General features: G+C 42.7%; 1 protein-coding gene across 2 annotated transcripts; it reads left to right on the plus strand.

The window, feature by feature from the left end:
- The first annotated feature begins 2,617 nt into the window (after window positions 1-2,617).
- On the plus strand, window positions 2,618-23,994 carry TMEM212 (transmembrane protein 212). 2 transcript variants are annotated; one of them, XM_047696136.1, is made up of 5 exons: window positions 2,618-2,809; window positions 11,802-11,861; window positions 12,838-13,161; window positions 22,743-22,808; window positions 23,808-23,994. In XM_047696136.1, exons 1-4 carry the CDS (start codon window positions 2,651-2,653, stop codon window positions 22,764-22,766), a joined length of 567 nt encoding a protein of 188 aa, XP_047552092.1. In that variant the 5' UTR covers window positions 2,618-2,650; the 3' UTR covers window positions 22,767-22,808; window positions 23,808-23,994. The 2 variants fall into 2 exon arrangements, with proteins under 2 accessions (XP_047552092.1, XP_047552109.1); XM_047696153.1 differs by lacking the exon at window positions 23,808-23,994 and adding an exon at window positions 22,974-23,396.
- Window positions 23,995-25,573: the final 1,579 nt, after the last annotated feature.

The following is a 25,573-nucleotide window of genomic DNA, read 5'->3' on the forward strand; positions in this document are numbered from 1 at the left end:
AGTGACAGAGCTGGATTGAAGAGTTTGGTGCAACTTCTGCCATTCTTTCTTGAGCGAAGATTGCTGGACCTCTTTGGGTAAGAGGAAAGGCAGGGTCCTCAAAGAAGCCAGCAAAGACCTTGACTCCACTACCTTCACGGAGAGTTGCAGACATACCTCCCAGAGGTGCCAAAGGGAAGGCAGGGGCCCTAGAGCGGGGACAAAAGGGAGCAGGGACCCTGTGAGCCTTGCTGGCTGCGGACACTGGGAACACAGACGACATGGTCGAGCTGAGAGGAAGCCCTGGTCAGAGGCAGAATTAGACTTTCTCTTCTTTCCCGGTAGCTGCCCTCCCTGAAAGTCTCTATGCTTTGAGGAAATTAGAGTGGATAGATTCCCGCATGAGGCAGCTGGGAAAACGCCCAGTGAGAATTCCCTAATCTACCTCTGTCCCTTCTCCTTGTCCCATTAAGGGGCAGGGGCGCATCTAGTCGCGAGTATACTTTGGTTTGTGAGTCCCCGGTGGTGTCAGAGTTAGCCTGTCAGGGTTACAAACACTAGAAAAGCCCCCTTAGATTAAAGCACAAAATATTCTCTTTGTTTGCCATCTTTGTACTGTTTAACATGAGTATTTCAACAGTCTTTATTTTCCAAACATGCAAACAGGGGAGAGTGATCTGACCCACAGTATATTGACATGTCACGTAGCTATAACCTTGAGATAAAAAGTAAAGGAAAAAGTCAAAACAGCCCAAACCAAATACTAACACAAACAAGTCTTTCTTCAGCCCAGACCTCTTCCCTCTGTCACAGGGGAACACTCGAGCATTGGCACACAGCGGTGTGGTGGACACATAGCTCAGCGGGGGTGGGGGGGGAGGCGGGCACAAGTGCCAAGTTGGAAGGTCTAAAGTGGTCATTCACTAATTCAACAAATATGTATTAAGTATCTACACCGGGCCAGACACAGGTCTGGGCGCTGGGAACATCTTACACATTGAGGGGATGCATAAGGCTTGGAAGGCCTCTATCCTTTGTGGAACTGACCTAGTGGCATGAGGAAGAAAGAGAGAGAGAATATACTCCTGCGGTGTCAAGAGGAGATGGGAAATCACAGCTAGAGCAGAAAGCCTGAGCTGCTTTCCTGGGTTCTGTACATCCAGGAAACCAATGGCTTCAAAATCGAGGTCCCACGGTGGAATGGCTATCAAAGGCAGAAAGACAGAAAGAAAAAAAAAAAAAAGGCAGAGAATCCGAGAGCAGCTTCCCTCCTCACTGAACAGGGAAGAGTCCTTTGGGAGCTGCATACGATGCAGTAAGATGATAAGATGATGCCTAAAAGCAACAGTAATGACAGCGCCCCTGTCCCATGTTGAAAGAATTCCAAAGATGGCCCGCCCTGTGTAACAATAGGCAAAGGACCGTGATGCAGAGCTCGATGCTAAGCATTTCACGTGTATTGTCTCATTTACTCTTCTCAATCACCACCTGGTGAGATAAAGACTAAGTTTATTCCCATATGAAGAAACAAACCTAGAAAGCTAAGTAACTTGCCCTTGTCCGAGGTCACGTACCTGGCAGATAATGGATCCTAGGTCTGTCTCATGCCAAAATCCATGCTCTAAACCACTGCATTTCCATCCCTAAAATTAGTTTTCATCATCTCATTGAAGGGAATAGCCATTAATATTGAACAGGAAAATTATTCAGATATCTTCAGAAAGTGGTCTGTGTTCTCAAGATACCGTCTTAATACAGAAAAACATGTCCTAAGAGTCGAAAGCAAATACGTACCACTTTCTCAAATGTGTGAGAAATTAAGAAATCAACTTTTACAGTTGCTTAAATGTACATAAGCCCAACATCTAAAATTTGAATTATAACTCAAGAATGATTATAGATCTGTATTTTATTAAACTAATTACTCCTTAAAGTTTATTTTACAACTACATACACTTCCATCTTTGTCCTCTACTTGATGATTGAATTAATAGTAACATAAGGTAAAGCTGGTTTCATGAAAACAAGACAGAACTCCATAATGAAGCCTACACCTCTTTGGGAATGAAACCATGTCAAAAATCTGTACCAAAAATTCAAAAATAATTGTAGTAGAATTGAACTTTGAAAGATGGGAGAGATCTTGTTTTTGCTCTAAATCATCTAAATTAAATATAATGAAAAGTGATCACAGTGCTTATTTTTACTTTGTTTTGTGGGAAATTGTGCTGGGAATGTGAATCTATTGTGCACAAAGGATGTTGGCTTTATGCTGGAACCACCAGGCAGGTTGAGTTGAGAAACAATTAGCTCAGTCAGCAAGCCTTTGAATCTGATTAAGCCAGGAAGTGGGCACTCCCCACCACAGGGCAGAATGAAGGGAATGGAGGCAGTAATCCAAAACAAGGAATGATTTCTCTCCCTCTTTCTCACTCGCTCACTCTCTTAGTAAACTAGTATTAGAATTTTGTACCAAATTTATGTCAAGGATTATTTCATTACATGTTATTATCTTTGGTGAAACAAACAGAAGCTTGTTTCCAAGTAGATCAACAGTCCACATGTGTCATGGCTACTGTCTCTAAGAAACTTCTGTTTACTGAGGCTTCACATACCCTCATGTTTTGGTAACAAAACATCTTTGAGATCGAGGACCAAGTCACAGAGGAAAATGCAGAGCCTACACCAGGCTGCTGGCCGAATTCTCATTTCCCTGGGGGCTCTCAGTGTATTCTCTGGAGTTATCGCTTTCTTCCCTGTCTTTTCTTACAAGCTTTGGTTCACGGGATGGAGTGTCTGGATTGTTTGCCCCATCTGGAATGGAGCTTTGGTAGGAAAATATTTTATTACATATATTGGGAGAAGGAAGAAAGAAGGGAGGGAAAGAAGAAAAAGAATAACATGGTTTCCAACAATACGGAGAAGTCCAAAATCAACAGAACATTAGAATTTACCGTAGAACGTTGATTTCCATTTGTTGCTTCTCAAATGTAGAATCTTTCTTGATATCATTTTATCATATATACCATCATGTGTACTATAATGAAATGCTGTTCAAGAAATTCTTAAAAAGTTATTTTAATCTTCTCACCTTGGTATTCTGAGAAACTGAAATCTCTCCCATAAAACTTGAATTTAGAAAAAAATGTGAACCATAAAAACATGTAAAAATGGAGAACAAAGTAAAATAATTTTCAGACTAATGCTTTCCCTAGAAACACTGAGGTGTGTCAATCTGATCCACGATTTGCAAGCCCCAAATCTTAGTTTTCCCACAGTTGTCCTTGTGAACAACTGTTTGAACTGAAAGTCATTCAAGAAGTTGGGTGAGGTACCTCTCCAACGTCACAGTTCATTAGGAAAGGGTACACGGGCCAAGTACAAGTACAATGACTACACCAATGAAGGCTGTTCTGGTACCCCAGCAATCTGGGTCAAAGAAATGAACACATCTAGCCTTGCGAATAGATGTCTTCCATGGTGGTATGTTTTAAGTGGAGTTACAGAGCCTTGCCACAAATCCTTCTCTCATCGTTTCCTGTGATGCCTGACATTCACCATCAGAGACTAGAGAATTTCGACTTTAGAAAAGCCTTTGATCTTTAGATTTCTACTAAAATGTAGCCATTCTTTTTTTTTTTTAAGATTTTATTTATTTATTTGACACACAGAGAGAGAGCAAGCAGGGGGAACAGCAGTCAGAGACAGAGGGAGAAGCAGGCTCCCCGCCAAGCAGGGAGTCCTAGGTGGGGCTCGATCCCAGGACCCTGGGATCATGACCTGAGCCAAAGGTAGATGGTTAACCAACTGAGTCACCCAGGTGCCCCTAAACGTAGCCATTCTTGAGAAAGGCAACCTTTTAAGTGAAAAAAAAAAAAAAAATCCAACTTTAACTGGGATATCACCTAAAAGTAAGACCCTAGAACATATCATTTTTATCTATTTATTAAATAAATATGTATTGACAGCCTACTGCATGCTTGAGTTGCAATGGTAAAAGAAACAAACAAAAGGTCTCAGTTTTTTAAAAATTCCATCTAGTGGGGTTCAAGGATGGTGAGTAGTTGGAAGCAAGAATGGAAAGTTGAAAAAGTTGGAAAGTTGGAAAGCAAGAATGGTGGGAGTGTGGAAATGAATGAGGAAAGCATGGGATGGTGTTTTTTTTTTCTTTCCTAATACATTCTTTTACATCTACCTCCCCAGTCTTCCCCATCTGCTCTTTTCCCCATCTCCTGCCTGAAGCCATACATTCATTCAAAAAAATACTTATTAAACATCTACTGGAGGGATGCCTGGGTGGCTCAGTCATTAAGTGTCTGCCTTCGGCTCAGGTCATGATCCCAGGGTCCTGGGATCAAGTCCTGCATAGGGCTCCCTGCTCTGCAGGAAGCCTACTTCTTCCTCTCCCACTCCCTCTGCTTCTGTTCCCTCTCTCCCTGCATCTCTGTCAAATAATTAGCTAAAATCTTAAAAAAAAAAAAATCTACTGGAATGCAAAGATGACAGTTACATTTATCCAAGCACCTGCCACACTTTCCATTGATGACCCAGAGTAAGGAAAACCTTTTACATCAGGACCTAGAATGTACATAAATACTTCTCTATAATTCTCTCTAGGTAAATAGATAGGTTTTGATAAATACATATAACTAAATATAACAAAGTTTCACAAAACAATATTTAGCCTTCTGTGTGAAATGAAGTCCGATATTTTTCTATTCTATTAATTGTTTTAACTCTGACTTCAGAACTGACCCAAAGTTAAACAAAACCACAATTAGAGTCCAACTCTGTGTCCCTTTTTCTAAATTCTATGTCTGTCCCTGCTGTCATCATAGAACATTCAACGGAGACTGAGATTTGATTAGGAGAAAAAATTATTGAATATAGGCTTATTCTATACCAGTATCTGTTTTATCGGTTAGGGCCAGAGAAATGACAAGATCTGTGTCCAGCACACAGATAGTTGATAGCTATTTGATTTTGAGATTGACAGCATGGGGAATTGGAATCCAAAAATTAAGACTGGGGAGAATGGGCCTACGTTCAAGTGCTGACTCTGACATTCTTGGTATATGGCCAAGAGCAGGACCCTCACTCAGCTAGTTCTTCATTGCTTTTACCTAGAACATGAGGAATTTTGCAGGTAAAGAGAGTCTGAGACACTATCTGACCCTGAGTTGTTCAGTGAGAATGACCAAATTTGAACAAAGCTTGTATAATAAAGGGCTTTGCCAATTTTAAAGTTCTACACACATGCTAGTTGATACCATGTCTCTTGTTTGTGCTGTGATGGAGGAAAGCTTCTACCCTCCAGTGCAGGGAGGGCACCCCTTCACCTGGGGAATTCATTTCCTGTTTCAGGGGGACAGAGGAGAGTCAGTGTTCTTCTCTTGCATCTGTTGTTTCCTAGAAAACTTTAATTCAAAATAATCAACATGCCAAAGTCTCCTATTTGGGGGCCACCCATCCTGAATCCCATCAGTGCCCAATTTCTGTTCAAACCCTTCCTTCCTAACCTCTTGCCATCCGTTCATTTTCCCATTCTATTCCCTGATGAGCAGCCAAGTTCCCCATCTTGTTACCTTCCTGGACCTCATCTCCCACCACTCTCCATTACCTTAGCCATCACACGTGCACCTTGTTGTGTTCAAACATTCCAATGTATGTTATTTGCCTGAGGACCTTTGCACTGTCTGTTCTCTGCCTGAAGCCTGTTCCCACATATGGCTTGTTCCTTAACTTCCTTTAATTCTTTAAAGTCATGTCACTTTCTCCTTGATGCCTTCCTTCATGACCCTCATTACCCGATTTAAAATTGTAAATCTCCCCCACACCTGGCATCCCTGATTTCTCATTCCCTATTCTATTCTTTTCCCCATGGCCCTTATTGCCAGATAATATACTATATAATATACTTATTTATTGTTTGTTTATACCTCCCCCCTAAAAAGTGTATATTATACAAGGGTGGGGATTTTTTTTTTCTTTTTGTTTTCTGCTATACCTGTAGCACTTGGAACAGAGTGAGTCACAGACTAGGTGTTCGATAAATACTGTTCAATAAATAGGGTTGAGTAAGTGAATGGGTCCCATGCCCTGGTACAAAATTTCTCACACCACTGAACTCCGATTAGGTTGCAAAGACGAAAAGTCAAGCTGGTATTATACTAAAGCAGGGGGAGAAAAAAACCTCTTGAGAAGGAAAACAATAAGAATGCTCACTCTTTTAATGATGTCTAAGCTTGGAACAATGTGGTTTTTTTCTTTTCCTGGTGAGTTTCCTAGCAAGTCACAGCTCCATCTGATCAGGGTCAACTTCAAAGGTCTCTGACTCATTCCACAACCTTCTTTACTGGTCACTTTTGTTTGTTTGTTTGTTCTGTTTTTAAAGATCTATTTGTTTGAGAGAGAGAGAGAGAATGGACGTGGAGGGCAGGGCAGAGGGGGGAGAGAGAGAATCCCAAGCAGACTCCCCACTGAGCTCAAGGCCAATGTGGGGCTCTACCTTACAGCCCTGAGATCATGACTTGAGCCAAAAATCAAGAGTCGGACGCTTAACCAGCTGAGCCACCCAGGCGCCCCTACCAGTCACTTCCTACTTGCCTGCAGAGTGAATCTTCCTCTGGTGGAAAGACAAATTGTACACTTCAATCGTATTGCTATTTCCTTTCACAAGAGACCCCCTGTCTCTTTTGAGGCTTACAAAAGATAGATTTTTACAAATGTCACAGAATTTTGTATTTGTTCAATGCTTTCATTCCAGACTTTCTAAATTCTTCATAAATATTGGTCCTCAGACTCTCCAAGCTCTCCTCTGACAGCCACATGATAAGCAGATCTCCTATAATTTCTGCTAGGTGATTTAAAGTCATCTGCTGCTAGCAAGTATGGAGCCAGGAGACACAGTGCCTTAAGGACTGAGCTCTATTTGAATCCTGGAAAACGTGGCTTGGCAGCTCCAGTGACTTAGTGGCAGGCAGCTGTGCTGCACCCAGAATCCTGCCTGGAGACGGGAACTTAGGAGAAGGGCCCCAGTGTCTTCCTCTGTCAGAGGATGGACTTGATTTCACCATCACTCAAGCTTCTTACAGCTTCAACAGTTTTGCGATTGTCAGACACCTGATGGCCAGTTTTCCACTTGGATAGCCTAAACTTCTTTTTTTTTTTTTTAATTATTTTTAAACATTTTAATTTATTTACTTGAGAGAGAGAGGTGGGGGGCAGAGGGAGAGGGAGAAGCAGACACCCTGCTGAGTAGGGAGCATGACACGGGGCTCGATCCCAGGATCCTGAGATCATGACCTGAGCCAAAGGCAGACACTCAATGGGCTGAGCCACCCAGGTACCCCTAGATGTCCTAGGCTTCTTTAAGCTCAGCTTGTCCCCCCAAAATCATCTCACCACCATAAGCAATGATTTCTTCTCCTGACTTTCCAGGCTCTGAACCCAATTTCAAATCCTAGAGTGACTTTCAGTTCAATCTTTCCCTCCAGTTTAACTAGTGCTTCTCAAACTGTAATGCCCATATGAATCACTCTGGGGACCTGGTTAAAATGTATACTCTGGTTCAGTAAATCTGGGCTGGGGCCATAGACTCTGCCTATCTCTGAAGTTTCCAAGAACTGTGCTCTGGGCAACAGTGCCCTAAACCAACCTACTCTCAGCCCCACTTCTACCCCACTGCATCCAGTCCATTGCCAGCTAACTTTTATTTTTCCTGTGAAGCATATCCTTATGTATGCTTTCCTCTCATTCTCACTGTGCTCCACTTCCCACTCAACTCCTTATCACTTCCCACCCCACCCAGGTTTTACACCTAGATAACTTCAAGAGCCAAACTGTGGGAACCCATTCATTAATGAGTTCTAAAATCAATCTATTGGGTAGCTAGCAGCATTTATAAAACATGGATAGGATAGAATAGAATAGAATAGAATAGAATAGAATAGAACCAGAGTATATCATACATAATATATTTATGGCTTGGGCATGATGCAAAATATATTTCTTGCTATGGATAGAGGTATAAAAAAAGTTTGGGTCAGGGGGCACCTGGCTGGCTCAGTCAGTGGAGTGTGTGACTCTTAATCTCAGGGTTGTGAGTTTGAGCCCCATGTTGGGTGTAGAGATTACTTTAAAAAGGTGAAGTCTTGAAAAAATAATAGTAAAGAAAAAAATTCATTCCACGTCTGAAGACCAAGTTCCTACAGAGACACCTAGGCCTCTCTGCATCCGGACCCAACATGCACATGACCATAGGCTCAGCTTTCTAAATCTCTACTGCATCAGTTCAACTCCTTCTTCAAGAACCTTCAGTGTTGCTTCATTGTCCAAACAAAGTTCAGATATGTCAGCCTGAATTTCCAGGCCCTTTTCAACCTGGCCCCACGTGGCTTTCAAGCCTGATTTCCTACTGGTTTTGTGCCCAGAACCAGCCCTGTCCCACATCGGGGAGCCTGCCTCACTGTCCGCCAAGCCTGCCTGCTGTGTTCCCACCTTTGCACATGTTACTCAGGCTGTCCTTTCCCCGGCACCTCCGCTGAAATCACATCCATCCTTCAAACCTGCTTCGGCTTCTGTTTCCCCTGTGGGGGATAATGCTTTCATCCTCAATCTTTCCCCCAGCAAGTGGTATCTTATCACTGGGCTCTTCTCACACAGAAAGCATTCACTCTTTCTTGCCTCAATAGGTGGATGTTCTTCTCATCACGTTCACATCTGGACTATAAATTCCAATGAAAGCTGGAACCCCTGTGCCTGTCATTGTTACTTGGTGAGCTTGCTCACCTGATTTGCCTCTCGGTGGCTCACTTAAAAAGGAGGAGGTCTCCATCATTATAAGGATTAAATGAGTTAGCACATGGAAAGTGTTTAGTGTCATGCTTGGCATACAGTAAGCGCTCCGTAAATGTTAACTGTTATGATGCTGTCGGCAGAGTGCCTATCACATCCCTTGTTCGCAGTAGACCCACAATAGATGTTTGTGAGTGAATAAATTAGCGCCTATTAAAATGATTCCCCTAAAAGTTTTCTATTTCCGTTGTGACTGCTCCCCACTTCCTTCAATTCATCCACTTCTGGGAAATGCGTCTTTACGTGGGCAATTTAAAGACTCAGTGGGAGGGCTCACGATTAGCATGCAAGTAGACTGTTAGCAGCTCCTCTCACAAAACCCAAGTCTAGTCCCAGGAACTGCCCTGTGGAGCAGAAAGCTAGCCTGTCAGAAAGAGCTGAGGGTGGAGAGTGCAGGCCTGGGCCTTCTGGCCAGGCTTATATTCCCCAGGCACCTCCTCCTGGTCCTTCCTGAAACCTGACTGCCCCGCTGGACCCAGCACTTGCCTCTCAGACACTACCTCTCCCATTTCCTTTTCCCACTTGACTTCTCTTCCATACCCTCAAAACTCCCCTCTCCCTAAGTATAAGGTTAAAAAAAAAAAAAAAAACAAAAAAAAAAGAGGGTGAGTGGGTGGCTCAATCAGTTGAGTGTCACACTCTTGGTTCTAGCTCAGGTCACCATTTCAGGGTGGGGACATGAAGCCCAGCATCCCAGGCTCCGCACTCAGCAGGGGGGGTTTGCTGGAGATTCTCCCTCTGTCCACCGCGCATCCCCACTCACATGAATGTGTGCTCGGGCACTTTTGCTCTCTCTCAAATAAATACATATATCTTTTCTTCTCGAGATTTTATTTTATTTATTTGACAGAGAGAGACACAGTGAGAGAGGGAACATAAGTAGGGGGAGTGGGAGAGGGAGAAGCAGGCTTCCAGCAGAGCCCGGGGCTGGATGCGGAGCTTTATCCCAGGACCCTGAGCCGAAGGCAGATGCTTAAGGCCTAAGCCACCCAGGTGCCCAATAAATAAGTCTTTAAAAAATAAATAAATAAATAAATAAAAGAGAAAGAGAAGAAAAGAGGAAAAGAAAGCAAGAAAAAGGAGGCTGTGACTCAGGGGACACCTTGCCCTCTGGCTCACGGTGGGGGCGATGGGGGTGCGCACCAGGAAAGATGGGTGTGCTGGCTCCTGAGCCACCACCGTCCACAGAGTGGATTTCACAGGTTACTGAACGGCATTCATACACCAGCCTCCTCCGTGAAAGATCTTTTCAAAGTTTTGTGTAAACAAAGCAAAACTCAAGCTGGCAGCGACGACAGAAATAACAGCCCACTGCCATCCCGCCGCATTTTTCAACTTTTGAGAGGAAAGCGACGGTTCACGCCAAAGTAGCTAAGGCAACCTGGAATCGAGGCACCTAGCCATGTTGGCTATGGCCTGGGAGTTACCCTAGCACGGGAATGTGTCCTTCGCTCTTCTCCTGCTGGGTCAAGGGCGGCTCTCTCCCAAGGAGTGACGTGTGGGTGAGAGCTTGTTGCCTCCTGGAGCAGAGACCCGCCCCAGGCTCAGCAGCCAAGCCCAGGGGCTCTTTCTAATGCTCCCGTTTTGTCTGCTCCGGATGCAAGCTCAACCTCCGCAGGGTCCCTTGGAAAGTTTCCTCTTGCAGAATCAAGCCAACCTCCTTTGCCTACAGATGGTTCTGTTTTTATCCACGGGAGTTTTATGGGTCGGCGATGCCACGTCTGGAATTTCAGCCGTAACTATACGAGAAGTTTCGTGTGAGCAGACGCGTGTGTGCTTCTCCCACCCCCACCCCCCCATTCTCGAAGTCGGACATTCAAAATAAAATATGTCAGGAAAAGGAAAAGCTGGATCTCAAAAAAACAAAACAAAGCAAAACAAACAAAAAAACAATCAACAACCAAGCATCACCACCACCACCACCACCACCACAAAAAATACTGAGTGGACACAGAAGCTATGAAAGCATACCTCAAAACCATATTGGTACAAAAGGATTTTTCCCCTCAAATTGGTTGATACTATACATATAGTCATATTTATTTCTCTGCCAAAAGCCTAATTTGTAACTAGTCTTAGTCCTGCCCTCATTCTACATCTTGTTTCAAACACATTTCCTGGTTTTCTCTCAACCTCAAAGCGTTCCTCGACCAGGAAAAAATGATTTATGGGTCAGAAATAAGCGGTTTCCAAGCTCAGGGACCACAAAAGTCTTCATCAGACCCAGAGCTGAGTCAGAGATGAGCCCAGAATTTTTTTTTTTCATTATATATTGCTCAATTCCGGTGACACCATTCCCTCCTTTAACTATTTTCATTCTGCACTTTGGGTCTTTTTCCCCTCAAAGGAGACTAAAACAACAACAACAACAAAAACCAATGTCTTGTGGACACCACTGTACCCGGAAGGATTAAGGTCTCACCATGCATTCACTCTAATTATAACTTCGTTACTTGAGAACCAGGAATCACATACTTGCATCCCACCAGCAGGCTGAGGCTGCAGATCTCGAAAGAACAGAAAAGCAGACAAGAAAAGATAATGCCATTGCTGGGTGGGTTTTCAGGGCTCTGTGACATTTCCTCTCTGGTTCCTCCCATTTGTAATTTTAACAATTTGTGAGAAAGGTGAACGATAGACAATGAATCAAACTAAAACATATGGCGAGGGTTATAAAGCGAGGCTTTTCTCCAGTGACACCTAACAGTAGTGAAGGTTATAATTGCAATGGCAAAGACAACACAGAAAATCAAAAAATGAGCTTGTATGAATCATGTTTTTATGACACTGATGGCTTCCTTGACTCATTGTCATCCCCGATGAGGAGCAGATCAGAGCCACAAATCCATTAAGCCATTTGCTGTTCTTTCTAGTTCATAATAAAGTTGTCAAACCGTGAGACAGATTGAACTCTTTCCAGAGGTACATTCTATCATGGATGTTATTTTTCCATTTTCTTCTCACAGGCCATCACGACTGGTATACTTCTGCTGTTGGATCACAAAGAGTGGACCAAGAGATACCTGGTAAATATACAGACACCGAGGAGGATGATTGAATAGGTTTCAAGGTCAAATCTCTACCAGTTCAAGATGGAACATAGAGAACGTGATTTCCAATTATCATTGAATTCTGTCTGATTGATCCTTACTATAATGGGTTTCACGAGTAAACTGGGTGTTAAATGGATAATTTTTATCTGATTTCTTCTCCAAACATTTTCTACAAGTTCCTGTGATTACTGTAAATATTTAAGTGTTCCAATTTGGAGAGGACACCACCGATGTTAATGCTCCTGAATTTTATTTTGAATAAATGGACCCTTAGGGCTCCTCTGTTTTTAAGCATGTCTTTTTAAGGCTCAGCTCCTCAGTTTGGGATGTCCTTCCAATGTCTCTGTTACTTCTCCCCCTAAAAAAGGATGAAAAGTCCATGATATCTTGCACTTCAATAGTATGGAGCCAAGTAATCCCATAGTATAAAAAGACTACCTTGATCTGATCATAGATCTTCCCGTGGCTCAAACTTGAATATACGTGTGAATCACTGGGGAATCTGGTTAAAATGCAAAGTCAGATTCAGTAGATCCGGGTGAGGTGTGAGATTCTACATTTCTAACAAATTCAGGGGTTGTCAGTGCTGCTGAATCATGGACCATGCCCTCCCTGATTAACAAGGTGCTAGGATAAGGCAAGGATTCTGTGTATTCCTGTTTGTTTTTCCCACCCCAGACTGGCTGTCAACACATGATACAAGCAAAATAAATACATGTTTCTTGAATGGAATTCATTTCATTTTTGGCCCAATTGGCTAATATGTTATTCTCCCATAGTGTAGATTCAAGAAGCGAACAAAAGGCCTAAAAGGGAATGTTGTAATTCATTTCTCCTTAGCTTCCCAATAAAAGAGATTCATACCTGACATCTTCCTTCTTCATATTGCTGAAAAGCTTTTGAAGAATTCAGTTCCCAAAGTAACGCTTTGTTTTTGCTTTATTTTCAGTGGGAAGCTAGTTTCACCTTTGTGATTCTGAGCATGATGGGATGTCCACTTCATTTTGCTGTAGCCTTGGAATCTGTTCTCCTTGGCCCATATTGCTTCTACTCGTTTTCAAGGATAGCAGGGACTGATTACCTTGGCTATGCAGTTGCCTTTCCTTTTCCATACGCAAGCTTCCCATCAGCTTGTGTGGACCCGCTGCACTATGAAGAGTACCACCTGACTCTTCAAGCCTTCGACCTGTGCCTGAGCTTTGCCATGTTCTGTGTGTCCTTGACAGTGTTCATCAAACTTTCTGCAGGACTGATCTGGAAGACACACTTACATGTAAGTTTCCAGAAAGGGAGAACCCATTCTTAGCCCTGAATGCTAAAATGGAAAGTCTGCCATATTACTTCTTAATCTGCCTCTCTTATTTATCATTGGATCTCGTATAACCAAAATTTTCTCACCCTTTCTACTTCTGCCCCAGCAGAGAGGCTGATCTATACCAACATCAAATTTAGCTTTCCTACTTTTTCCCTGGATGGCTAAGAATAATATTGATAATATGATAGCAATAGAAATATGAACTGAATGTCTACTACAATGTCCTTCCCATTTTACAGATAGTAGACTGAAGCTAAGAGTTTATGTAACTTCCCTAAGGTCACACAGCTAACGAGCAGTAGGGCCAGATTTAAAACCCAGAACTATTTCTCATAATAGGACAGATCTATCCTAAGCCCCCTTGTCACCCACCTTGTACCCTCTCTCCTCTGCTAGATCACCAAGATGTGTGGATCCGGCCTCCAGGAGGGTTAGAACAGAACTACTGGGCAAGATTTCTGATTCCAAATTCCTATGTCTGATACTGGGTCACTCCATTATGAGTTGAACAGCCTCCTCCTGGAAAGAGATATTTCCCACAACAAACTCTTCTACTGGCTTTATGATTCAAGTTAGTATTATATTAAGGCCAGGTGAATTTGGGTTATGTTAGCCAATTTTTTTTCCCAGTTTGATCCTATCAACACAAATCAGCAAAGTTGGAAGACAAGAACTTGGCACTCTCTATACCTTTTGTGGTCAGTCTTGTCCTCTTCAACTTCTACATAAGTCTGCAAAGGAAATCCTGTACATTCTTAGGAACAGAGTTGATTTTACGAGGAGGCCTACTGAGAATTGAGGCTAGCAGACAAAAATTACCTCCCCTGCTATACTGCCGGTACATCTAGGAGTTTAGAATGTAGAGATTTCTCCCTGGCAGGGACCATCCCAACTTCTTAAAGCCCTTTGTTAAAATGAACATAAACCCAGGAGAATCATACATTAAAGCATTGGTTACCCATAACCCTTTGGCATGCATAGCTAATCAGACAATTGGCTGCCATCTCGGACATGACACCCGAGGTTTAACATTGGCTAGAGAGCAGATAGAAAAGAATGAAAAAAAAATCCTTAGAGCTTGGTAAGTCAGCCTCATGGAAACCCAATAGTGAGGCCATCTAAAGTGGCTGGAAAGAGAAAAAATTAATTGAAAACAGAGCAAAGTTCTCCAACTTTAGAATATCGCCTTCACCTACCTTGCTCAGATGGTAGGTTCTTGGTGTGTGATTTTTTTTTTTTTAAGATTTTATTTATTTGTTTGTCAGAGTGAGCACAGGCAGACAGAGTGGCAGGCAGAGGCAGACAGAGAAGCAGGCTCCCACTGAGCAAGGAGCTGGGATCATGACCTGAGCCGAAGGCAGCGGCTTAACCAACTGAGCGACCCAGGCGTCCCTGGTGTGTGATTTCTAAACTAGGGATAGGACACAACACAACTACAATATATTTCTCAAAGTGGATCAATGACATCAGAATCACCCATGGATCTTGCTAAACCATATTTCTGGCTTCTGTCCTGGCCCATCCTTTTTTTTTTTTTTTAGATTTTATTTATTTATTGTTTATTTATTTGACAGAGATAGACACAGCAAGAGAGGGAACACAAGCAGGGAGAGTGGGAGAGGGAGAAGTAGGCTTCCTGCGAAGCAGAGAGCCCGATGTGGGACTCGATCCCAGGACCCCAGGATCATGACCTGAACCGAAGGCAGATGCCCAATAACAGATGCCTGACCTAAACTGAAGACAGACCAGGCGCCCCGAGTCCTGGCACATTCTTAGGGCAGAAACGCTGGGCTTGAAGTCAGGGAATATGCATTTTTAACACATGCCCCAGGAGGTCCTGGTGAAAATTCTCTTCCTAGCACAGGATTCTCTTAGTGTAACTTCTGGACAGAATTTCCATTTTCCCCTCTGTGTAAAATGCAGCACTAGTTTGGGTAAGAGTTCTCAATAAATTTAATAAACAGCAAATCTTTGGTGAGCATTTTTGGATGACCTGACACCACTTAATCTATAATGGTAGCAGATCATGTTTCATTAGCAAGGATGAGTGGCTGACACAATGGGATAGGAGTTTCTGTATTAATAAATACACCATTGCCCCTGAGCACAGAAGGAGCATGTGCAGCTTGCACAAGCCTTTGTTACCATGTGGGACACCTTGGTGGCTCAGTAGGTTATCTGACTCTTGATTTCAACTCAGTTCATGATCTCATGGTTGTAGGAGAGAGCACCACATCAGGCTCTGTGCTCAACATGGACTCTGCTTGAGATTCTCTCTCTCCTCCTCTGCCTCTGCCCCTCCCCCAACTTGCGCTCACTCTCTCTCTCTCAAAATAAATAAATAAAATCTTAAAAGAAAACACAAACCTTTGTTACTATGTTACCATGTAGAAATCTCAGCTATATGAGGTGCAATTTCTAGAAAACACAACTTTCTTAGAAGAAATGGCAGGTCACTTGTTAGGATATAGAATTCTACATGGTGATTCTACCTTTAATGAGTCTCCATATAGTTATATTGTTAGGTTCATGCTGAAAGAGATAAGCAATACTTTTACTTTTTATTTATTTTTAAATGTTTTATTTAAATACAATTTAATTAACATAGATTGTATTGTTAGCTTCAGAGACAGAATTCAATGATTCATCAGTTGCAAACAAGGTCCGGTGCTTGTTACTTCAAGTGCCCTCCTTAACGCCCATCACCTATCAGGAAACTCGAGAGCTATGCAAATTTGTAAAAAAGGAAAAAGTGATAGTTTGATGGAAGATTTGGAGGAAATTATAATTGTAATGCTTTATAGAACAAAATTTTTTTTCATATCTGTAATAGTCAATACTTTGATGGAAAATATTCTTTTCTAGGAATTCTTCTGTAAGTTCAGAAACAAACCAAACACTCCCTTAGGAATCACCTTTCATTATTTCTCTGCTCTCTGTGCCTTTTCAGTTTAGGAGAATTGAATTGCATCCCCGTCAGCTCAAGCTATTATAACAAAATACCATAGACGTGGTAGCTTAACCAACACATTTATTTCTCTCCGTGCTGGAGGCTGGAATCCCAGGGTCAAGGTACCAAGATGGCTGGTCTTTGCTGAGGCCTCTCTTACTGGCTTGTGGACAGTCACCTCACTGTGTGCTCACACGACCCTTCCTGTGCCTGCTCCTGGACAGAGAAGATCTCTGTCCCCATCTTATAAGGGCACTAATCCCATCATGGGGGTCTCATCCTCATGACCGCATTTAAATTAATTACCTCCCAAATAACTTACCTCCAAAGACCATCCCAGTGGGGATTAGAGCTTTAATGTATGGATTTGGGAAGGAAACACAAACAGTTGATAGTATCTCATTGAAGGTCACACAGTGTTGGTGTGTGAGCTGCAGTCATTTGGTACCCAACCAAAACCACAGTGAGAAATGCTTGAAAGAGGCATAAAGGGTGTGATGATTTTGATAAAAGCATTATACTAGCACTACAAGACTGAATGTTTGTGTCTCTATGAAACTCCCAAACACCCACTGTGATGGTATTAGGAGGTGGGGCCTTTGGGAGATAATTAGGTTTAGTGAGGTCAGGAGGGTAGAGCTCCCATGATGGGATTAGCTTTCCTGATGCCCTTATCAGAAGACGAGGAGGCCAGAGTTGTCTCTCCCCCCTAGGTAAGGAGACAGCAAGAAGGTGGCCATCTGCCAAATAGGAAGAGGGCTCTCACCAGTCGCTGAATCTGCTGACACCTCGATCTTGGCCTTCCAGACTCTAGAACTGTGAGAAATTGTTGTTTAAGCCACCCAGTCTATAGTAGTCGGTGACAGCAGCCCCAGCTAAGACCGCGAGCCCTTCCAAGTTTCCAGGGCTCATGGGAAGAGGTGGAACTGGAAAAGGAACGTGAGCCCCCCTTGTGTGGCTCCCTGCAGCACACTGAGGTGACCTTCTCCGCTGAGGACTCAGGGCAGGGGGCAAAGAGCACCCCATAGGATTAAGTCGAGAAACCAAAACGCAAAACAACCATAGCCCAAATTGTCTACATTCTTGGTCCAGTAAGTAATAAAGGGATGGGAAAGGAAAGAATTGGGACACCAGACGCGCAGCAGCTGTGGCCAGCAGCTACTCTGCCCCTCCCCCACAGAATGGACCGGCTCCGTCTGTTTCCCTTTCATTATTCATTGTTATGTTTGGGGTTTTGCTTTTTTTTTTTTTAATGAAAGGGGAAAGAAAATATTTTCCCCCTTATCATGTGATACAGTGGTTTTCTTTCTTTTTTATTTTCAATGAATTGAGAAATATTTACTTCCCATAAAAGATGTAGGTAAACCCTTTAAAGAGTTCAAAAACATATGAGGACAGCATATTTACCAGTGGAGGAGGAAACTCTTCTTCCAAACAAAAGACAAATTTGCAGAAATACATTGGCTCCAAATCTTCTAGCGGACGTACCCGGTATCATTAGCAACAGAAATGCGTTTTGAAACAAATTCATCTTCGACTCTTTCCCTAAGGGTCTGAAACCTCATGTCGGCTTTAGCAAGTTCTCTCTGGTGCTTCTGGGAACTAAATCCCCTCCGGGAGAGTCAAGTCAGCCTCAGGGAGGGCCACACAATAGTCAGAATCCACTGTATTTCTTCCTCACAAGCTCCTTTCTGTGTCTCCTCAACACGGTCAACAGAAAAATCAGAATCTAGAAAAATAATTGCAATCCTGGACATTAGTGTTCCCTCTATCTCACTATGTCATCTGGAATAATAATGGTGGGGACGTGAGCCCACGTAGGAGCAGAGTAATTGGAGGTGCTATTTATGGGACAATTACTACTTGTCAGGTGATTTCCCTCCTCCTTCCTTCCTCACAACCCCACAAATCTCATCAGCCCCGTTTCACAGATGACGACGTTGAGTTGGTCAGGTGGAGTCAGGATTCGCTCCCAGTGTCAAAGGGTCTGAGACAGTGTTTCTTCAGCTTTACAGACTCGAAGTGGCTTTGTGTAGGCATGCATTTTTTTTTTTTTTTGACAGAGAGAGATCACAAGTAGGCAGAGAGGCAGGCAGAGAGAGAGGGGGGGGGAAGCAGGCTCCCTGCCGAGCAGAGAGCCCGATGCGGGACTCGATCCCAGGACCCTGAGATCATGACCTGAGCCGAAGGCAGCAGCTTAACCCACTGAGCCACCCAGACGCCCGGCATGCATTTTTTTTTTAAGATTTTATTCATTTATTTGATGGGCAGAGATCACAAGTAGGCAGAGAGGCAGACAGAGAGAGAGAGAGGTGGAACAAGGCTCCCTGCTGAGCAGAAAGCCCAACTCGGGGCTCTATCCCAGGACCCTGGGATCATGACCTGAGCTGAAGGCAGAGGCTTTAACCCACTGAGCCACCCAGGTGCCCCTGTAGGCATGCATTTTGTGGTCAGTCTTTCTTATGTTTCTCACAGACAAAAATTAACTCACGTATAGAAATGGAAGCTTTTTCTTCCAGGGTATTTTCATTTCATTTAATCAGTGAGACCACACCAAGGGTGAGAGCGACTTACGAAGAAAGGAAATGAGACCAAAGTTGTCTATTGTGATGTATTAAAATTAGCTCGATATTTTGTCAAAGCAGAAGCAATAAGTAAGGAGGTAACTGGACAACTGTTTTTTCTCAGTTTTTACTTTATAATCATTGTGAACATCAGCATGTTTTCCTTTTGACATTCAGTTAGTTTAATCTTTTAATACAAAATATTCTACTGGGTTTTTCTCCCCTCCCTTCTTACTTTTAATCTAAAATGGTATTATTATGGGGCCTCTGGGAGGCTCAATCAGTTAAGCATCTACCTTCGGCTCAGGTTGTGATCTCAGGGTTCTGGGATCGAGCCCCACATCAGGCTCTCTGCTCAGCGAGAAGTCTGCTTCTCCCTCACACTCTCCTCTGTGCTCTCTCTCTCTCTTTCTCAAATAAATAAATAAAATCTTTAAAAAAAAACACAGAAGAAGTTTTGGCTTTATAAAAGGGCAGAAACTTGAGTAGAAATCAGAAGACCCCATTCTCTATAATCATATAAATTCAGTTTCAACAAAGAAAACTGAATTAATACCTAGTGAATAGTTCAGAATGGCTGTAATGGTGCTAAGATGTGAACAGGAAACCATTTAGCAAAGTAACAATGTTGGTTGGACATTTTGCACTGTATTAAGTACCCAGGAGAATATGCAGGGGTTGTTGCTGGGTGTTACGCGGTTCATTCCCCCAGGAAAGAGAGAGACACAGAAAAAGTAACTAAGATAAAACACAATGAAGGCCATGAGGGGTAAAGAATGACAAGATGTCACTTCTCTCCCAGACTAGCCCTACAAGCCAGGGACTGTGGACAAGGCAGTGGTTCACCCCTGCACACATCAGTAGTTGTGGACTTGAACTTCTTCATCTCTAAGACAGCTGGGCTTGGTCAGGCACATCCAAACACCTTTCCAGCTCTGTTTCAGTCTGTGATTTCCTTCCTTCCTACCTTCCTTCCTTCCTTCCTTCCTCTCTCTTTCTTTTTCTCTCTTTCTCTCTCTCTTTCTTTCTTTCATTCAGATTTTATTTATTTGAGAAAGAGCACAAGTGGGGGGGGAGGGCAGAGTGTGAGGGAGAAGCAAACTCCATGCTGAGCAGGTAACCCAACATGGGGCTCTATCCCAGGACCCTGAGATCATGACCTGAGTCCAAGTCCGACACTTATCCAACTAAACCACCCAGGAGCCTCTCTGTCTACGATTTTCAAATAAAACTTTATTCCATTGGAGAAGATTAACATTCAGAAGAGAGGACTGTTGGTAGCAAGGAGTGGCTTTTTTCTTGTTCCAAACCATGCTGATGTGTCACTGGGGTACATCACACTGCCTTTACTCTGCTAGCTCAAGAAGTAATATATGCCAACAATAATACTTAAGCGAGACAGGTAGGAGAGTTGTTACAGATACACAGATCACTTTAATCACTTTAGAAAAACAACTTTCTTTGCTCACTATTCAATCTGTTGGGGCACCTGGGTGACTCCCACTCTTGATTTGGGCTCAGGTCATGATCTCAGGGTTGTGAGATCAAGCCCCATGAAGGTCTCTGCACTGAGCATGGAGCCTGCTTAAGATTCCCTCTCTCCTTGGGGCGCCTGGGTGGCTCAGCGGGTTAAAGCCTCTGCCTTCGGCTCAGGTCATGATCCCAGAGTCCTGGGATCGAGCCCCACATCGGGCTCTCTGTGAAGCGGGGAGCCTGCTTCCCTTCCTCTCTCTCTGCCTGCCTCTCTGTCTACTTGTGATCTCTGTCTGTCAAATAAATAAAATCTTAAAAAAAAAAAAAAAAGATTCCCTCTCTCCTTCTCCTTCTCCTTCTGCCCTCCCTGGCTTGCACCACTCTCTTAAAAAAAAAATTCAATCTCATATCAAACCAACCAGAATTGTCTTGTTGGCTGTCTTTCTTTTTTACTTATTCAAGTATAATTAATATATAGTGTTATATTAATTTTAGGGTATGATATAATGATTCAACAATTCCATATATTTCTCAGTGTTCAGCAAGGAAGTGTACTCTTTGTACTCTTGATCCCCTCTATCTATTTTCCCCATCCCTCCACCACCTCCCCTCTGGTAGCCACCAGTTTGTTCTCTGCTTAAGGGTCTGTTTTTTTCGGGAGTCTCTTTTTATTTCTTCTGTTTCTTAAATCCAACATATGAGTGACATTGAATGATATTTGTCATTCTCTGATTAGCCTATTTTCCTTAACGCTATACCCTCTAGGTCCATCTGTGTTGTTGCAGAACTTACCATTGTATTTCTAAATAAGTAAGGAACTTCAAACTCCAGTTGACTTGCAAAAAATATTGTTCCAAATGTTTTTTTTTCCTCTGATTTCATATGACTAACCTAGTGTCATGGATTAAAAAGAAAGCTGCTACTTGAAGCAATAGAATTACTTGGCACTGGCTGGTAATTAGAGCCTATTTGAGAAGAGGAATATCTTGGGTTCACTAATATGTGACTTTCCTCTTATCATGTATTGAGGAATATGGCTCCAAAGCCCTAAATATAACATTCATTGTTTATACTTGCCTCTCAACATTTATTGAGCATATATTATGTGCCAGATATTGTGTGAAAGGCTAAAGGTAGAGACAGAAGTGTGAATAAGTCATAGTCTGGTCCTCCACTGACTTACAGGAACTGAAGGAAAATGTCCCCTAGGGTAGGAGGACCAAAAGCCCAGATGAGGAATAATGAAATTTGAATTAGATAGTGCTAATGGGCATGGAGAAGAGGTGATACATTTGAGAGATATTTAGAAGGTAGAATCAACAGGACCTTATAGCAGTTAGCGTGTGGGACAAGGAAGGAGCCCAGGGAGTTGTAGAGGGGTTTCTTGACCATGAGAGACAAGACAGAGTTATTGGATTTAATGTGTGAGCCTTACTCTTGTCACTTAGGGTTAATTCAGTTTCACATCTTATCATTTATAAAAAGCCATTTTAAGAACCTAATAGAAGGCATCAAGAGTATTTCTGCCTGGGATTCTAGCAAATGAGGTTCTGAAGCTTGCCACAGGACACTCCCTGGCTTTAGTTAGTCACGTATCAGTTACAAACAACGCATTGCTTTGAGTTCATAATAAACCTAGTGCTGAAGAGCATGGGCCATAAGACCATTTCAATCTAGGCCATATTTAACAACTTATCTCTTCTTTTCTTCTACTCATGCTCTCATGGCAAAGATTGCCAATGAAAACCTGTACATAGCCAAGCCCAATGGAGTCTTTTCAATCTGCATTTTCCTTGACCTCTCCACTGCCTTTGAAACTGTTGACTGCTTTCTTCATGAAATCCTCTCCCCTTTGACTTCCACACATCACTGGCTTTGGTTTTCTTCCTTCTCCAAAGCTTTTCCTCCTCAGTCTATCCAAAGGCTCCTTTTCTCTGCTTACTTCTTTAAGGCTGGTGGCCTCAGTCATCATCTTTGGGCTGATACCTCACACATCCATATTTATAGCCCAGTCCCTTCTCCTGCTCTATTGAGCTCTACATTGGACTATTTTCTGGGCACATTCCTGGGTGTCCCACGCACACACATCAAACTCAAGATGTTTATAACGGAGCTGATCATCTCCTTGTCCCCACCACCTGCTCGTCTTCCTGCATCTCCAGCTCAGCTGCCAGCACTCATGACACTCAGGACAAGACTAAGACCTAAAGTCATCCTTGACTCCTCATACCTCAGTTGATCACCACATCCTGGCAACTGCACCTCTTAAATATTTATTCACCGTGTCCCCCTTTCTCTGTACTGACCAGGGTGGCCCTGGTTCAGCCCTCTGTCTTCTCTTACTCAGATATCTTTGCTTCCAATCTTGTCTTTCTTAAGAAGTACCCTCCGCACAGGCTTTAGAATCAGCTCTCCCAAGTTCAAATCTGTTCTTATTACTTCCCTGTGGAGTAATAGTAACAGTATAAGTCATAAATATTATCTTATGCTAATAGTATAAGTAATAAATATTATCTTATTACATCCTTCTGTGCCTCCCCATAACACACAAGATACAGCCAAGCTCCTTCATGTGATATCCATGTAGGTGCAGCTCCTCTCCAAGAATCTGGACTAAGGTGAGGAGAAAAGGTGGGACTGGGAGTGTGAGGGTCAAAAGAGTAGCAGAGTGGCAGGCTGCAGTACTAGAGGTCACTTTTATGGCTTCCTAGCCATAGTTAAAATTTTACCTAAATACCTATGTCAGTAATATTGCAAATTTAAAAACAACCCACACGTTGCAGGGGAATTTACTGTGGTATTGGAATCCAAGAAGAATTTCCAGGAAGGGAAATAGAGAAAAAGTCGATTTGAATTTCCATACTGAGGAACGGTACCTTATTGAGGAAGCATTGTGTTCGACATTATTTATGACACATGGAGAACCTGATATGCCATGGTATGTTTGAAGTCAGACACTTTGAGGTTTAATTGTTTCCTCCATCACCTACCATCTGAGTAGCCTTGAACAAATCAATATTGAACCTCTTTGCGCCAGCGAGACCACACGTACCTCACACGTTGCCAAATGAAATGGCGTAATGACTTTTAAGAGCCTTACATGGGTTGGGCACTTGATAGCTGCTCAAGAAATGCTTGTTTTCTTCCTCTTACTTCTAATCAAATTTAAATTCTTAGCTTTCATTCGAAGATTTTAGAAACTTCCCTCTAATCTTCTGTTAACTTTCCAAAAGCTTCAAACCAACCCAAACTAGACAAAACAAATAGCAAATGACCAGAAAAGATAGTCAATGGAGAGAGCCCTCACTTCCTTAGACAGTCCCTGCCCACAAAAGTAATAGTTCTTCTGAATTGTTTTATGCTTATGCCAGATATTTTATTACACATCTATTTCTTTTTTATATCTTTCTGCCACCCCCCTCCACCAATATCACCAATATTGTTCTCTCTGGTGATTCCTCTTAAATCCTTAAGTGGTACCATGGTGCTGTTACTTGAATCATCCTTCATTGGGCTCCTGTGACATAAAAAAGGCTAAATTAAATGTCAAAAGTGACACTCTATTTTCGTTGATAAATTGTAGAAATAAACACTACTTTAATTTTTTTTCTTCCTAGGGTCAAAAGAATGGACAATAAATTTCAAGCAGCATTCCTCTTAAATTTGTTATATTTGTGGCCATTATTTTGAAATATTTGCAAAATAATTTTTTCTTCAAACTTTTTCCTCTATGTTCTTATGAAATAAAAATTGAAATAATTGTACCTTGTAGCCTTTTTAGATTGTTAACCCCATTTTTTCTGATTTACCTGGTATGATTTTTAAAATGGAAATTTTATCATCATTGTCATAAAATTTTAGAATCTGAAATATAAATTCACAATGAATGAATGTTTTCTTTAAATTCCTCTTGTCTCTGTGTGGTGTTTTAGTAAACTGTCAGTCTATATTACCTAAACTAAGGAACCATTTTTCTCACCATTTCTTCATTGCCATTACCAAGGCAACTGTAGATCCTCAAATACAATTAAAACATGGAAGTATAGCCATAATAGGAAGGGCCTCCTGCAGGGGGAGAATGACCCTCCCTTCTGGCCTCTCTGTAGCTTGTCTATGGCACTCATGACAGTTTAATAGTTAGATGGGACCTTAGCTGTTCTCTGGGCCAACTTCTCATTGAAAGTTCCAAGATCTAAATGTCCCTGACAGCTGAACCATTCCCAAGAGGCAACCTCATTCAGCTGTTGCGTGCCTCTAAAGGTAAAGCTGGGGTGCCCAGCTGACTCACTGGGTAGGGCATGTGACTCTTGATCTCAGCCTTGTGAGTTCAAGCCCTACATTGGGTATAGAGATCACTCAAAAATAAAATCTTAAAAAAAAAAAAATGTAAGAGGTCTTTCTTAAACTGTCTAGAGACTTGCTTCTTATATTCTCATTGCCATATCTTCTTTTTTTTTTTTTTTAAGATTTATTTATTTATTTTTGAGAGAGAAAAAGGGCACAAGGGAGGAGGGGCAAAGGGAGAGAGAATCCCCAAGCAGACTCCCCGCTGAGCACAGAACCTCACATGGGGCTGGAACTCACAACCCTGAGATGGTGACCTGAGCCAAAAGCCAGAGTCCTCTGCCCAACTGCCCGAGCCACCCGGGCGTCCCTCTATGTCATATGTTCTCACATGTCTCTATGTCTGCACACCTGCAGCTCTTAATAATACAGCACAGTGGTTCTCACATGGGATTCCCATGCCGGGAGCATCAGCATCACCCAGAAACTTGTATGAACTGGAAACTTGGGGGTTGGGTCCCAGCTGTCTGTATCAGGAATCACTCCTCCCGGTGAGTCCGAGATTGCTAAAGCTTAAGAAGCACCCACGGAGGGTGGCAGAAAGTGGGCGGGACTTCTGAATGAGAAACACCCGGTTTCAGACCCTGGCCCTCTCCTGGGTTTAGGCAAGAGCCTCAGTCTCTCTCCGGTCCTGTGGAACTGATGAGGTTTGCTAACTCTCGGGCTTGCTGAGAGAATTCCGTGGCACTGCAGAGGTATCCCATGCGGCAGACACTCTAACACGACTTAAGCACAAAAATTGCATCTAGAGTCATTGATTCAATTCAGCACATTTATTAGATGCCTTTGAAGGTCCGTTTCTATAAAGCTCATTCATTTGAGAATGCACAAGTACGGAGTGAAAATGTGAGACATCATGAAAACGATGATGTGTAGAGAAGCTAAATGACACGTTCCAGTCCTTGGAACGTATGACGCAGCTCAGTCACTGGTGTCTGGAAGTCCCATAGGGGCTGCCCAGACCTCAGCTCTTCAATTAACGCATGTTCACCTCTCACTTAATGAAGTTACCCGATGTCTAGTTGTAGGTGATTACAGC

Source organism: Lutra lutra, chromosome 1 (assembly GCF_902655055.1).
Source record: "Lutra lutra chromosome 1, mLutLut1.2, whole genome shotgun sequence".
NCBI classification, from domain to species: domain Eukaryota; kingdom Metazoa; phylum Chordata; class Mammalia; order Carnivora; family Mustelidae; genus Lutra; species Lutra lutra.